At 30.7% G+C, this 16014-nt stretch overlaps 1 protein-coding gene across 1 annotated transcript in view; it reads left to right on the forward strand.

Annotated features, from left to right (window-relative positions):
• The window catches only part of LOC125071289 (nuclear receptor coactivator 2-like), a 121513-nt gene that overhangs the window by 10533 nt on the left and 94966 nt on the right, over positions 1 to 16014 (forward strand). The window contains exon 2 of the mRNA XM_047681467.1: positions 3030 to 3148. Coding sequence (XP_047537423.1) covers positions 3138 to 3148 — 11 coding nt within the window. The 5' untranslated portion in view covers positions 3030 to 3137. The remainder of the gene's footprint in view (positions 1 to 3029; positions 3149 to 16014) is intronic.

Consider the following 16014-nt stretch of genomic DNA (forward strand, 5'->3'; position numbering starts at 1 on the left):
AAATTACTCAGACACTTCGATAAATTCTATTATGCATATCACGTGGTAAAGTTTTTTTTAATTATAGCTAGTTGTAGCCTGGGGCGTTGCTATAGGAAAACATATATAACCATGGAATTATATAAGGCATACATTTCAATATTTACGAATGCGTTATTAACTTTTGTTTTAAGTAATCGACAAACAGATATACAAACGTACACTTGGTGGTAATCAATAACTCTTGATAGAAATCTCAAGTCGTCAAAAATACGACTTTATAAATAATGTTGCTACACTTTTAATACGTGTAAATGATTTACGAAGCAGAATAAGTGCAAGTATTTTGTCGGTTCTTTTGGGTACAATTTAAAAGGTTTGTAAAATAACGATTGAAAAGTGCTTCAAAGAGGTTACCTAAAAAAGAATATTTTTATTTTAATAAAAAGTAAATTTTATTTTATTATACAGCCGTAGTGCATAAACCCAGCGCGTACTTTACGTAGTCCGGGACTGAACACTGTTAATATTCGAAATCCAAGCTATAAATGATTATTTTTTCTATAGATCTGCAGTAGTTCAAATTCTCTATAATATCGAGCCGATGTATATATATATGTATGTCTACTATTCAAAGCTACAAAAACGAACTAACGAACTATGGAATAAAAGGGTCAAAATTAACAGCTAACTTTCAGATTTATTATTAGAACAGAATTTAAATGACGAACTTTTTCTGCTTATGATTCTTAAAATTGATGACAAAATTCTTATTTGAAACTTTAAAATGAAATATAATTATATTTAAAGTAACGTTAAACAATTTATAAGCGAAACGATTACCAACTCGTTACAAGACGTTTTTACAAATAATAGTATAAAAAATTATATACTAAAATGTGTCCAATCACCGGACCAAAATGGTTGTAATCATTTTAAATGCACGCCCTTAGTGCACTGCGGTCCGAAATTATTGAGCCGGTGAAAACAGTAATTTGTACTTTTATCTTAATACGATAAACATTCCTAACGAAAGAGAAATGCATTTAAACATAGTGTAATAATTAATACATTTTAACGTCACACCCTCTCATTCCAGTTCACAAAACACATGTATGAATTGGAGTAATTTATTTTATATTTTTATATCGTGTATATTCAAATTATCTATTAATATATTTTAAAACTTCTGAAGGCTGGGCAAAGGCAGGCCTCCTCTAAAATAATTCTTAATTTGTATGTACCATAGCTATGCTGTGCTGGAAGGTTTCTAGTGCGGTTTGATGGATACTTGGGGCAGACTCATGAAGTTTTCCTTACGTGTTTTTTATTTTTCATCCATAAGTAAGAACAAATTGTGCAAACTTAGTGATGTTTTGAGATATGAGATAAACCCACGATTGTTGGTTTGAATTGAAACTGGTCAACTGGCCAACTGGTCTGGTGGGATATCACAGCTTGGAATATTTAAAGCTAAAAGCTGTTTGTATATAATAGGTACTATACATTAAACAATTAGTCTGAGAGTGGCCATCTAGATCAAAAGCGGAAAGAACATCATTCGTTTCATGAGTAAATGACAAAGTGTGATCTTGTCTGGAAATAAAAATATCAAGCACATAAAAAATAAAGCAAATCAAAACAATAGAAAAAGCTAAACATGTCACGGAACATTAATTCTTTCAATAAATTTTCTTTGGATATCGACGTACAAAATATGATAACAATTTTTTATTGGACATTAACAGGAAATATGTTAATGTTTTCTATTTCCTTAAAATATATAATTTCGTCACAATTTAACATACTCGTTAATGTCGCTGTAGAGATAAAATATGATAAATACTGATTTCTGATTTGTTTCTATGTCAGGTGAACGCCCATTTAAATAACATTAATCTACGCAGACTCGCAAGTGATTGGTCTCGAAAACGTATAATTAAATAATATGACATTAAAACTTGTAAAATATATTTCATTATATAAAATATTGTAATTGACAACTTAATTTATATATAAATATCTATAGGTAAATTATTTTGTAATTTCTTTTTTAATTTAATATAATAAAATTAGTTCTACTTAAAAAAAAAGAACTTCAATTTACTCCAACAGCGCACAATTATACATTTTATATTAAAATGATAACATAATAATATAGTCAAAGTTCATTTCATATAAACGCGTATGCAATACATGCCTGTGTTACCAGAACAAAAAATAAAATTTTTAAAGTCAAGCGTTTTTCAAGTCGTAACAAAAAAATAATCTTAAACAGTTATTTGTGTTACCAAATAAGTAGCAACAATAGCTCCGCCCATTACCTTTTCAGGAGAATTACGGAACGCTTACATCGGATTGGCTTTGGTGCAATTATGAGGTGTTTTGATACATTTTTAGCATACTATCTTTAGTAATACTCGATTCGAATATTTATCACCTGCCATATATGGGATGACCAATGAGATGTTTATATTGTGTTTGTAGGGGCATAAAATGCATCGCGTTTATTATTGGTGGTTGAAAGTTGATGGTTATAAATGTTGTTGATATTAATTATGATTTTAATGAATGATTATATTATTAGATATATGATGCTCATTTTGGGTCCACGTCGTTAGGAAGTTGGCAGTGACACACTCTTGTGCGTCGGGAAGGTCATACAGCCATTGATCCAGTGTTTGATTACTTTAGCGGTACATCGCACTATGAAACAATAGTGTGTTGGACCACACATTTGTGTAATCACTCCGCTAGTCTGAGACTAGCCATCTAGATTAAAAGCGGCCAGAAGAACATCATTCGTATCACGAGTATAGAAATATAAAACTAATCATAAATTTAACTTCAAATATATTTTATGAAAATTGTTATAGAAGATAAACGATGCCATCATATTAGCCTAAACTATGACTAAGCACGTCATATATACATATACTCAGTATATGTATGTTTTCATGTCATTCATATATATGTATTTATGACGTTTAGAAATACAGTTTTTCTTTTTTATACTTTTCAGTAGTTATTAATGTACATTTTTATTATAGGTGTTACAGCGTGGCTAACTGGAGGGGGTCGCGCGCTAATGATGACAACTGTGGAGGCGCGAGGGGACGCCACTCAGAGCGTGCCACAGTCACAATTGCCTCGTCATCATGTTCACAAGGTTTGTCTTAAATGTATAAAACCTTAATCGTATGTAAAAAAAAATCATCATTGAATAATATTAGGAAAAATATTTGAATGTTCATTTATACAATGATTAAAATTTATGACAAAAGCTTGGAATACAAGATATCAGTAGGCCTATGAAATAATGCCTTCTGATAAACTTGAATGTATTTTACATCTAGGCTTATTTAAATCTGAAAGGAACTTGTAATTACTCTGAAGGCGTAGGGAATGCTATTCGGATCGTGACAAGTTTAAGTTACGTAGACATATTTATATAATTGTGGGTATAAATATTTTCATCAACACTGAGAACAGAATTGAAAAAGTATACATTGATTCTAGGTATTTCAAGTTTAAATAGCGTCGGGTTTTTGGACAAACCGTAATCTGTGAATTATATTGAATATAATTGCACGGAGTTTTATCAAGAGTTTCAATTTCTAATATCAAGGAACGGTTACAATTAAATTGTTATTTACTGTTGCTGTTCGGCGGTAGACTATCTGATGAGTAGGTGGTACCTAGGTACCTAGGTACGGGCTTGCATAAAGCCCTGGTACCAATTAAAATCATTATTATAAGAAGCGCACGTCGGCATTTTAAATTCAATTACTGTTTCGAAGAAAAATTTTTTTATAAAGTTACGAAATGGTCACAAAGCAAACTCAGATTTTAATGTAACATATAAGAACAGCTATGAAAGTTAAATGTTTATTGTCATATTTAGTGAGCAGAATACAAAATCGTATTATTGTTAACTTACAATATATTATACTATCAATAAACTTACTGAGATAATTAAAACGAGTCCTAAATGGATGGAGTTGTTCTTATCCATTAAGGAATTTATCTGGCCGGCTGGAACCTCAATCATCATACCGACTTAACTGTATCGTCACACAAATGAAAGCAATCGAAAGTAAGTTACTAAATTTGAAAAGTGAGTTATTACATTTTCTCACAATGTTAAAGGTACATCTAACATGACATTGTCACAAGTGTTAACAAGTGACGGTACTCGTCTCAGACACTGATTCGATGTATACTCTCACAATTAATACGTGCTATAATGACGTCACACGCAAATACGTACGTTTAATATTTCTTAAATATATTAGCGGTGTTATTTAGTAACTAATATATAATGTACATTTAATAACACCTACTTATTTTAAGTCATACTATGAAGACACTAGGCTGTAGTTTTTAACGTAAAATAAATTACATTTCTAAGAAATCCGGGTAAATTTCGTATTAACAATAAATATGATAATTAAATTATATATAACATTCGTAAATTGATATTTCCGTAGTACAACGACGTATCAGCGACCGTTAGAATTTGAACCGAATAAATTGAATTGACACCTCACGCACTTGTTAATTATGACGAAACGTTTAGACGCGAAATAGTGTCATAATACTTAAAAATGTCTCGACGTTTACTTGATACACTTAAACTTGATCCAAACCAGTCACGTACTCATTTTAGCTTCTTAATACGTCACTATTAAGAATATAATAATAGTAGTTTTTTATTTTCGTACAAATATAGACTAATCTTAATTGATATTTTGACGACCTCTGTGGTCGAGTAGTGTGTACACCGGTTTTCATGGGTACGCCACTCCGAGATCCCGGGTTCGGTGTAGAAAAAGTTCATTACTTTTCCATATTGTCTTGGGTCTGGGTGTATGTGGGACCGTCGTTACTTCTGATTTTCCATAACACAAGTGCTTTAGCTACTTACATTTGGATCAGAGTAATGTATGTGATGTTGTCCAATATTTATTTATTTATAAATTTTATTATGAATAATACCGTTTTTGTGTTGCAATACATTATGAGAAAAAGTTTATGACGCCTTTTAACCAAAATATTATATTAAGTTGGTATCTAGAGTCGGTACTAAAATACCAATTCATCTTTTTTATTCGGTAGTTATGTACGTAATTTTATTAAATACGTTAACTGTGCTAAATAATGACGTTTTACCATGAACTGTTGTATATGAAAACTATTCGTATACTGCTAATGATATATTTTTAAAAAGCATTTTCAGTCGTACTAAAAATGGATTTTTTATATACCTTTGAGATAACGACGTTTAAATTTATGTTTGTATGTGTGTCTGTGCCTTTAAGGCTTAAATAACTACAAGGATATTTATCATTTTAAAAGAAAAATTGGTTGAAGCGTTTTTAACGAAATCAACTTATAAAGTATACTGGATTCTAGTAAACTGTTATAAATATTATTTCTTTTTTTATTAAATAAATAAATAAATATTGGACAACATCACATACATTACTCTGATCCTAATGTAAGTAGCTAAAGCACTTGTGTTATAGAAAATCAGAAGTAACGACGGTACCACATACACCCAGACCCAAGACAATATGGAAAAGTAATGAACTTTTTCTACATCGAACCCGGGATCTCGGAGTGGCGTACCCACGAAAAGCGGTGTACACACTACGACCACGGAGGTCGTCGACCACGGAGGTCGTTACATGATTGCTACAATATCATATTAGCAGTCATACTTTCCTTGTCTCTACAAGGAGACAAACTGTATTATCAATTACTACGTAGTCATGACATGTTCTACCGCCAAATAACAATACTTATTATCTGTATTGATGTGCTCTGGCTTAAAAAGTGAGTGCCATCGTAAGTACAGACACAAGGGAGATTAAATATAAGTTTGCATTGGCAATGTAAAGGAAGGAAGAAAAGGAAAGAAAGGAACGGCAGTGTAATAATGGCTTTAAGCAGTAACCTATCAACATGTACCTTATTTGGCGTTTACGTAGAATTTATATTATAAAAAAAAAAAAAAAGTTTTATATAGACTCACCATATTTTTTAAAAATAACAATTTTCTTACACATTTTACCTCACACAATTATTATTTTTTTAATCATATTTACACATTAACACGCCACTAATGCATTCCGGACTCTTGAATATAAATAATTCAAAGAAATATGTCTTAATTTGTTTGCATAAGTTATTTAAACATTATCATTTTGGCGCCGATCGTGACTGATTCGTATCGTGTGAAATTTGCTTGTTAATATAAATTAAAAACGTTGAATGTAAAATTATATTCTTAAGTACATTTATACATTTCATATACTTTAATTGTGTAAATATTATCTATTTAACCAAATATCGATGTATGAGCGATCAATTATAGTGCACTTTTGGAGGCTTTATATTAAGCGGTCATATACCTAGAGATAATCCATTGAGAATGTCAATTACCTTAGATAAGACCGATTAATAAAATTTGCTTATGAATGACTAGTATTCGCCCGCGGCTTCGCTCGCGTTTTAGGGGTTGGTTGTCATGTGTTAGGCAAAAAAAGTAGCCTATATCCTTCCTTGGACTTCAAGTGTGACGACCTCCGTGGTCAAGTAGTATGTACACCGGTTTTCATGGGTACGCTACTCTGAAGTCCCGGGTTTGATTCCCGGCCGAGTCGATGTAGAAAAATTTCATTACTTTTCCATATTGTCTTGGGTCTGGGTGTATGTGGTAGCGTCGTTACTTCTGATTTTCTATAACACAAGTGCTTTAGCTACTTACATTGGGATCAGAGTAATGTAAGTGATGTTGTCCAATATTTATTTATATTTAAGTGTGCTTCATACCAAATTTCGTCAAATTCGGTTCGTTGGTTTAGCAGTGAAAGAGCGACAGACGGACAGACGGAGTTACTTTCACATTTATAATACCTATTAATATATATTAATACATATTGAAAATATCTATAATCATTGGAATTACGATATATATTACCGTGGTTTAGCCGCTACCCCGTTACCGAAAGACTGTGTCAGTATTCAAATATTGAGCAGATAAGCTATGTGACTTGAAATAACGCAACTACTAACCAGATTAATCTGCATTAAACTAGTTTTGTATAATATAATACAAAAAAAACTATTTTAATAAAAGTTCTTTGTTATCTTTTACTATTTGTATTTTTTTTATGTGCAATATTGAATTACCAAATAATAAATATTTTTTTTATAAATAAAAATATGATATTAAAATACTTTGATTATTTTGTAATGTTTGTTAAAATTAGATTTTATGTTTGTATTTCCTATATTACAGTCAAATCGTTTGGAAATCAGAAATTATTCTGCCTTACGCATCGTATCGAATGGCGTCATGTGTCAATGTTTCTGATAATGCGTGTAGACTTCCTTAGGATTCCTTAACATCGATTGCTTTGTGCATAACGTTTCAGTACAAGAAATTTTAAAAGTCAGATTGATCCGGATTGAACTAATTACATTACATTACATTAGCAGCCTGTTAATTTTCCCACTGCTGGGCTAAAGGCCTCCTCTCCCTTTGAGGAGAAGGTTTGGAGCATTCCACCACGCTGCTCCATGCATGCGGGTTGGCGGAATACACATGTGGCAGAATTTCGTTGAAATTAGACACATGCAGGTTTCCTCACGATGGTTTCCTTCACCACCGAGTACGAGATGAATTATAAACACAAATTAAGCACATGAAAATTCAGTGGTGCCTGCCTGGTTTTGCCCGAAATCATCGGTTAAGATGCACGCGTTCTGACCACTGGGCCATCTCGGAATTAACTAATATTAAATACAAATTATTTGTATAAAGATTCATTGCTAAATTTCAATGCGTTTCAAATTCTGTCTTATTATACTCATTATTTTATAAGCTAACATTCCTCGTTGATTTATCGAGGGCCCGTGAATGCTCCACGCATAACTCAAATTGTCTTGATTTTTTGTTCACTACAAACCACTCAAAATAACGTAATGCGCGTAAGACCATTACGGTCGTAAGGTCTGGTGCACAGTGCTTGCTATAATTAGTTGAACTATCGTTACAAGTAAATTAAAAATATCCAAAAAATTTTAATATTTATAAAGTAAGATAATGATTTATAGTTTACAGCTTAAATCTATGGTATTCATTTTTCTTTCTTAATTTGTTACTTATGCGAATAAAAAGTTAAAATCGTTACTTAAAAACATTACACCAAAAGAGTATATCGTTCAATGTGACAAAGTTCGACTTATATAATATTGATTAAATTAAAGAAAATATATGAGATTTTTTATTTACTGGATGGATAACTTTATTCGTTTTCGACGAATGCCAGCTATTTATATTAGGCTAGACATGACTTGCTTTTATGGTAGTCGGCTAAAAAGCGAACTGCTTTACGAAGCGCTCCGAAATTATGCTGCGACAACCATTATCGAAAATGTACAAAATGACGGTTGAAATATATTCTTTTAGAACTTTATTAATATTACTGTAACGTAACTTTAAACGAATAATGAAATTAAACGATTTCTTTCATAGATTTTTGTATAGAATTTCTTTACATTAATAATACAACATAACCGACCAGTTTGAATCTTATACCCGCAGAATATTATAGAAATATACCTGTGAATCCCGATTTTTATTCACAGGGGATAATGTAGTGGTACCACCTTGCATACGAATAAATTTAATTTACCGGCATAAAATATCACATTTAACTTAAGGCTTAGAGTTATTATTCCTTATATTAAAAGAAGCCAAGTGCTTATAATACGAAGCACAATCACCTTAATAAAATAACAAATAAATCTCTGATCAATGGTAGTTTTTTTTAAATGTATACATTATTAGTAATATAAAAAAATAAGTATATAAGTCGAGGTAGGAAGAATGTCACTTCATTAATCCCGTTTCCCGTTGTTGCGTCACAGCCCATTAATCATACACCTCGGGTACAAATAAGTATACCGCTTTTGATACAGGCACGTGGACAGATTCAGATAGACGTAAGCCGATCAGCGCAGGTTTGTTTTGTTACGGGTCTAATTAACAACACAATTCTTTAATAGGTATATTTATTTTAAATCACAAAACTTTAGGCGACTATTTAAAAATTAATTTAAATTTGTAAACGTTAAAGACTTTCTGTCTGTGGGTTACTCTTTCACGAACAAAACACTGAACAGATTTTGATGAAATTTTCAATTTTGAACCCCAAGGTAGGACATAGGTTTTCTATGCCTAACACTAAAACCGTTTGCGAAACTGCAGGCGAAAAATAGTTTATAATAAGTCAGACAAAATTTAACTTGACATATGTTACATTTACGATATATATATTTAGAGTGAGTATGTAATATGTTTAAATTGATAACAATGATGCCAAATTAACTGAATAGTCCAATATGCATATACTCAAAAGAAATGAGCGAACATCAACTCGAATGAACATGTATGTAAATAATATATACGTTGTTAGAACAGAGTCAAGACATTACAGAACGTGGATAACTTGAACTTTGTGTGCTGATATCGGAGGCAACTTCAGAATAGTTAAAATGTCACACTCATTTTAAAATAGTCACTTACTTTAAGTTAAAATAAATAATACTTGTGTCAATTACGAGATTAATATCTTCTTAATACTGCAATTATCTTTAGTATATAATATCTCAATATAAATATATTAGACACTATAATTATATAAGACTTTTATATTAAATGCATTCTAAGAATTTTGGTCCGAAACTTTTTCGTTACTGGTAATACTTTAATTTAATGACCCGTGTGTCGCGCACTTATTATATATATTTAATTAAATATAGAAAAAATAAACTAAATACTTAGTAGTAAATTCATTTGTTAGAAATGAGGTTTGAGTATAAATTGATTGGGTTGGAGATAAAAACATCAATAAAACATTTTAATTCATCTGATCACTTTTGTTACGCGTCTGTACATAAGCAATCGTCATCTCTGAGCTTGACATTAGTGACATCCAGTTGACAGAGTCTAGCGGGATGTTTTGACAACGATATGTTAATGTACTCGCGCGTAATCAAGCCATTGTGCTGGATACTTTACTCATTAGGAATAATTAAAATAATACCCATGACTAATACCCGGATTGATTTTTTATATGAATACTTTTTGTCACAAGAAATAATAAATAAAATATTTATATATTTTTATTATTTTAATATAAATATTATTTAATAACACGTCTCTTTTTTAAATATTGGTAACATTTGAATTTTAGTATAATTTTTATCGACATTATATCAAGACAGTTCAAGATTAAAAAAAGGCCTTCGCGGGAAGCCCGACAGTTGAAATATACAAATGTATGGTTATCGAAAGGATGTGTAATTAAAGAAAACCAACAAGTATAATTAATATAAAGCAAAGAGTTTCTTTGGCAAAATTATTCAAAGAAAATTATTTTTCTTAGTATTCAAATAATACTGTCCATATGAAATATTGTTATTCCGTCGCAAATGACACCCACATAAAAAAATATTTTATTATAGGGCCTACCCTACGCTGACTGTGTGACTATTACTATTTAAACAAAAGAGTAAAGGTATTTTACTTTTTTTGTCTTAATTTTGTTATTATTGTTTAATGAAAACCATAAAAATATCTGTCCATTCCAAAATTATGAACTCGCCCAAAATAACTTTGACATTATTAGACTCATAATAAGATATTTATTTTTTCACCTTGGAACACTGAAAGGGATATCTAAAATGCCTTCGAACACACCTTTTTCTCGGTTTAACTTATGCAAACGATGGAGTGGGTCAAATATATCGTACAATTGAAATGGCGGTATCGTAAGTCAAGGTCTTGGTATTGAACTATACTACATCCGGTTGTGATATTGTTATACTTTAAATCATGTCTGTCCCCAGTTCTAGTTTTTTAACCTCTAGATATTTGTGAAATGTTTAAAAGTATTACATTATATTCACTTTAGAATTTGTGATTTTATTTTCATATGTTTCTGAACATGTCCGCGCGCGTATTTAGATCGAACTATTTCAAATCTAAAATCCATAATAATATTAAAAATGCTAAAGTAACCATGTCCGACTGTATGTGTTTGTCTGTTGCCCTTTCACGGCCAAACCACTTCAAGCAAGCTTTAATTCCAAGGAAGTACATAATTATATATCTTTTTGCCTAATACCTGGACCTAGACCACCAACACCAAAAACGCGAGTGACGCCGCGGGCGACAACTAGTGTTATACAAAATCATAATGGCCACGCCTTCACAGAAGTGTAATCCAAATTCGAATATACACATAAACAGAGATTATTGCTTCGTATTTACTTAAACTATTATAGCGTGAATTGAGACAAAGTTTAGTAATACACGATTACATCCTTAATTCAAAATTATTTTTAACCGTATTGTATATATAAATAACTGGACTAAAACATGTTGTATTATATCTCTTAGAATTCTAGGTAACCGTTCAAACGTAAAAAAAAAACAATGTTTCTACTTAATACGTCACAATCACATATATCAAACGTACATCCGGCTGATAGCCGCAGAAATGAACAATTAACAAAGTATTAACTTAATGGATTTATGTATTTATTGATTGATCAATCAATGCCTATGGACCATGGAATTAATTGATAGATACATTTCTATTCTGATGGAAGCTTTTTGTACAATTGTTTTATATTCAATAGTATCGAGGTTACCGATCGCGTTTAAATTCGTTTGTTATGACGAGAGTGATATAAAAACTCTACTCGTGTATATATCTTTTTTAATTAATTAAGATTTGGATTAAGAAGGCATACTGTAAATGGATCACCTGGTGATAAGTTGTCATCGTTACCCATAGATACGGACGTTGCAAGAAATATTGAGCCGCCAATCATAAGTTGTAAGATGTTATGTCCCTTGTGCCTGTAGTTACACTGGCTCACACATCCTTCAAACAGGAATACTTTAAAACAAAGTATTGACGTATGGCAGCAGAATAATTTATATAAGGGATATCGATACATATGTCAAATGACGTCATTAAAATTAAATTTTAGAAAAAGAAAGTCGAATTTAATTATTTTGTAATTTATATATAAGTATTTTATTTTTGTTTTAAAGCAAATTCTTAGATTATTTTCATATTATAATTTCAAAGTCATAGAAATAAATCGTACGTTTTTCCTGTTACTGGTAGTCTTTAAAACTATAAATCAATTTCATATTAAAAGGTTATTGAGACAGATCAGAAATAATCTTCGTTCAATAACCACAACGATCATTTAAAAATAAATATTTACGCACAATTTAACTTTTGAAATATTTATAACCGGAACAATGAACATCCATAAACCTTTTTCGTTTGATTAATCATATACGTTGATACAATTTTGTATGTGACATCCGAACTCCTCGTTCAAATAGAGTAGCGATTGTTTGGACAATTTCCGACCTTATTCCAAATGCCATAAAGATCAGAAATATACTTTGAATTGACTAGCTAGTGCATCTTTCCCACGAATGCTGTTAGTAATAAATAATCAGGATCCAATAACATTGACTACATTAAATCAAGTTCCGGTACGCAGTCTCGCAGTACTTTAATATCGGCGTGCGAGGTGATATATTGAAGATCTACAGATGCAACGGTGGGATGATAGCGAAATAAATTATTATTAACTCTAATAGGTACCTACTTGATCAAGGATATTGATTTATAATAAAATGTTTTGTTATAAGAAAACGTATTGGAACCGAGCTGAGATGGCCCAGTAGCACATATAAATCTTAACTGAAGCGGATTCGAACCCGGGAAAACATCACTGAATTTCGTAATAACATTGTGTTTATAATTCAACTCGTTTTTGGTGTTGAAGGAAAATGTTACGAGAAAATGTTTAACAATAATTTTATATAAAAAAATAAAAAAAATGTACTTGGATTAATGCAATATGGATGGTACACTGCATTGTTGTCACTGATAATCGAATATCAGAATCAGATAAAAATACTGAATAATGTTACAAGTTTTTCTAAATGTATAATTGTTTGTTTTAACAAAAACAAATCTAATAGATACATATTGATGTATTGTATACATATTTATGAAAAGTTTACATTTTACAAACTTGTTGACCGAGATACATGATATATTTTCTCGAAGTGACCTACGCTTAGCTTTATTATGCACGTACATTTTTTATCAAAATGATACTGGTCTATATTAAAATATTGTTTTGAAAAAAGAACTTTTGATTCTTATCATTAATTTTTTGTCAAATGTCATCTATCCGTCTGGTTTTTTATCACCAGATTATCGGTTATTCACCGCGAAACATCAAAACATCGACATCCCAAGATCTCCTGGTTGGCTAAGCATTAACAGTAAACGAGATCTTTAATATTATTTTGCAGTTTCAATACATACGAGCGGAAACGACTACTTACCTTTAGGTGATTTATTGTCCTGCCTTCGGTGAAGAACAATATATTTAAAACCAATTGAACTATGCACTAAACGTGGAACGACGTCTTATATATTTTTAACCAATGGTAAATTTTTACTATACAAATTACGCGTTCACTTTTAATATTTTATAATAAATTTTAAACGCTCTGTAAAGTATCACGACTATCAGTTGAAGTATATTAAGTGTTTTCACTTACGTTAGTTCCGCGACCTGATACATTAACAAGTATTATGACCTTTACCTCATTACTCTTGTCAAAAATATTAGAGTCAACTTCCACTCGAATCATAGTACAATATAGCGCTATAATTGCAATTTTTTTATATGTTATAATACGTTATCTTTTTTATTAGTTTTACAGCACTTTGTATACAATTAATATACACCTATTTAATTATATATAAATTGCACTCTTATCTTCTGTACTTAATTTTTGGTGAATTCATAAGTATATCGCATTGTAATATAAATATGTTGACGTTTAATTGACTAAAGCATATAGTATACGAAGTAGTACTTTTTATTTATTTACATGACAAGTATATCTCCTCTGTACAGTCAAATTTTAATAAATTAATGTATTTATTTATTTATGTTTTTGTCTCTTTTACTTGCAATAAAAACTTTTCTTCGTCTTAACTCCATCTCTGTCTAACGCCGATACAGCGCTAATAAATATATTCGGTGGATTGCGTGAAGCATTTATTGCGGTTAGAATTAATGCGTCGAAATGTAAGCTTGATGCTTGTGTCAATCATTTTTAATGGGAACCGACAAAATACATCAAAGATTTATTTCTCCAATTAGCATGATCCTTATTTCTATTCAATAGAGCCTAATTTTAAAGATACCGTTTCACGATCGGATCATTTACTATATTTTATAATACCAATATTATATGAGGCCGTAGCTAGTTTTATCCTTAACACCTTTCACCTGTAGCTTAAAAATCATCAATATTTATATTTTAGACATACTCGAATTACGAAATAAAGTGCATTAGTTAGTGTAATTGTAAATAATAATTATGAGTGCTGAAATTAGTTTTAAGAGAGTAAGAATACTGACTTGTTTTATAGCATGCCGTCGGGCTGCTTATTAGCATGCTACTTACTAGTACATAACAGTCGATGCGGCGTTTGTTAAAATATATTAATACCAATTATTTAAACTATGAATCTATATTGAATGCTCGTTCTTCTCTACAACATGAAACGAAATCACAGAATCTGGACCAGTTAGGTATTGTGATTGAGTTATTAATGTTATTTTTGATATAATTAGCAGGACAAAGTCGTTGCGTGGTTTTGACTATTTGATGACATATACTTAAACATATCAAGGCTACCTTTTGATAATACCTCACACATCATCAATGTCAGCTGTAATTAGAGCTTGTCGTCATTGTTTAACACTTAATAACAAAATATGTTATAAAAGACCTTTTCATACTAATGACGTAGTACAAATCATGTCAATTATACAACAATGGCTGTGTGATGCGCCTTAACCTTGATTTTGGATGACTAATTTATAAATTAACCTTTAGCAAATAGTGTCAGTCTGTAGCAGGCGTCTAATCTCCGAACAATAGAGACAACATCCAACTAATATGATTATTCAACGTATGTAGGATGTTTTTTGGATATTTTTTTGTTTGAAACAAAATTATATTATTTGTAATGGTTGTTACTATTTGCTATTATTTTCCTCGATGTCTTACGAAGTTTATGATCGCGATGTATATGTAATAATTAATTTATATACGTAGGTATATAAATTAAGGATAGGAAGGAAAATTATTATAAAATAAGGATTCAGGTGTATTTTATACGACAAAATTAGATTAGTTTGATTTTTACTTTGACATTCAGTATGAACGTGAGCAATACTCATTAGCAGTTCAAAGTTAAATTATACTTAATTGCCTCTGAAAGCACGGTAAGCCGTTTGTCTCGTGCTTGATATATTTCAGAAGGCGTGGGAGTGACGTTTCATCGAATTATGAGAGCGAAGGAATAAATAGTACACGTGTGTTTTTATGTACGCGGGAGGCAATTAGCTGGCTACTCCTTGAGATTGCTCGCTCAAATCCGTTAAGAAAAAAATATTATAATAAAATATTTTATTTAAAAAGGCTCATATTTAAGTTTGTTTTTCACGATCAAGAAATAAGTTTGGTTGGGGTTGTCCCGTCCTACTAATTTATTTTATTTAAATTTTAACTAGAAATACCTTAAACAGTAACACGCGGCTTGTAATTTTCCGTGACTATTTCATGTAATCAAATCGAAGTTTTAATTATCTCAAGTACCTAATCTCCTGAAAATCGTGGGAAAATTTGTAGCGAACGTAATCATGGGACATGCATTTGTATAACACCATATTTTGATTAAATGAAGTATATATATTGAGATTTTTAATTTAAGTTTTAATTACGATGTTTTTCTTAAATTCCAAGATAGGATTAATTATCGATCACGTGAATACTCTTAAATATAATTACGTTTGATAAAGATTGATATTTCTATGCGTTAAGAAATTTCA

This window comes from Vanessa atalanta, chromosome 19 (genome assembly GCF_905147765.1).
Source record: "Vanessa atalanta chromosome 19, ilVanAtal1.2, whole genome shotgun sequence".
In the NCBI taxonomy this organism is placed as follows: domain Eukaryota; kingdom Metazoa; phylum Arthropoda; class Insecta; order Lepidoptera; family Nymphalidae; genus Vanessa; species Vanessa atalanta.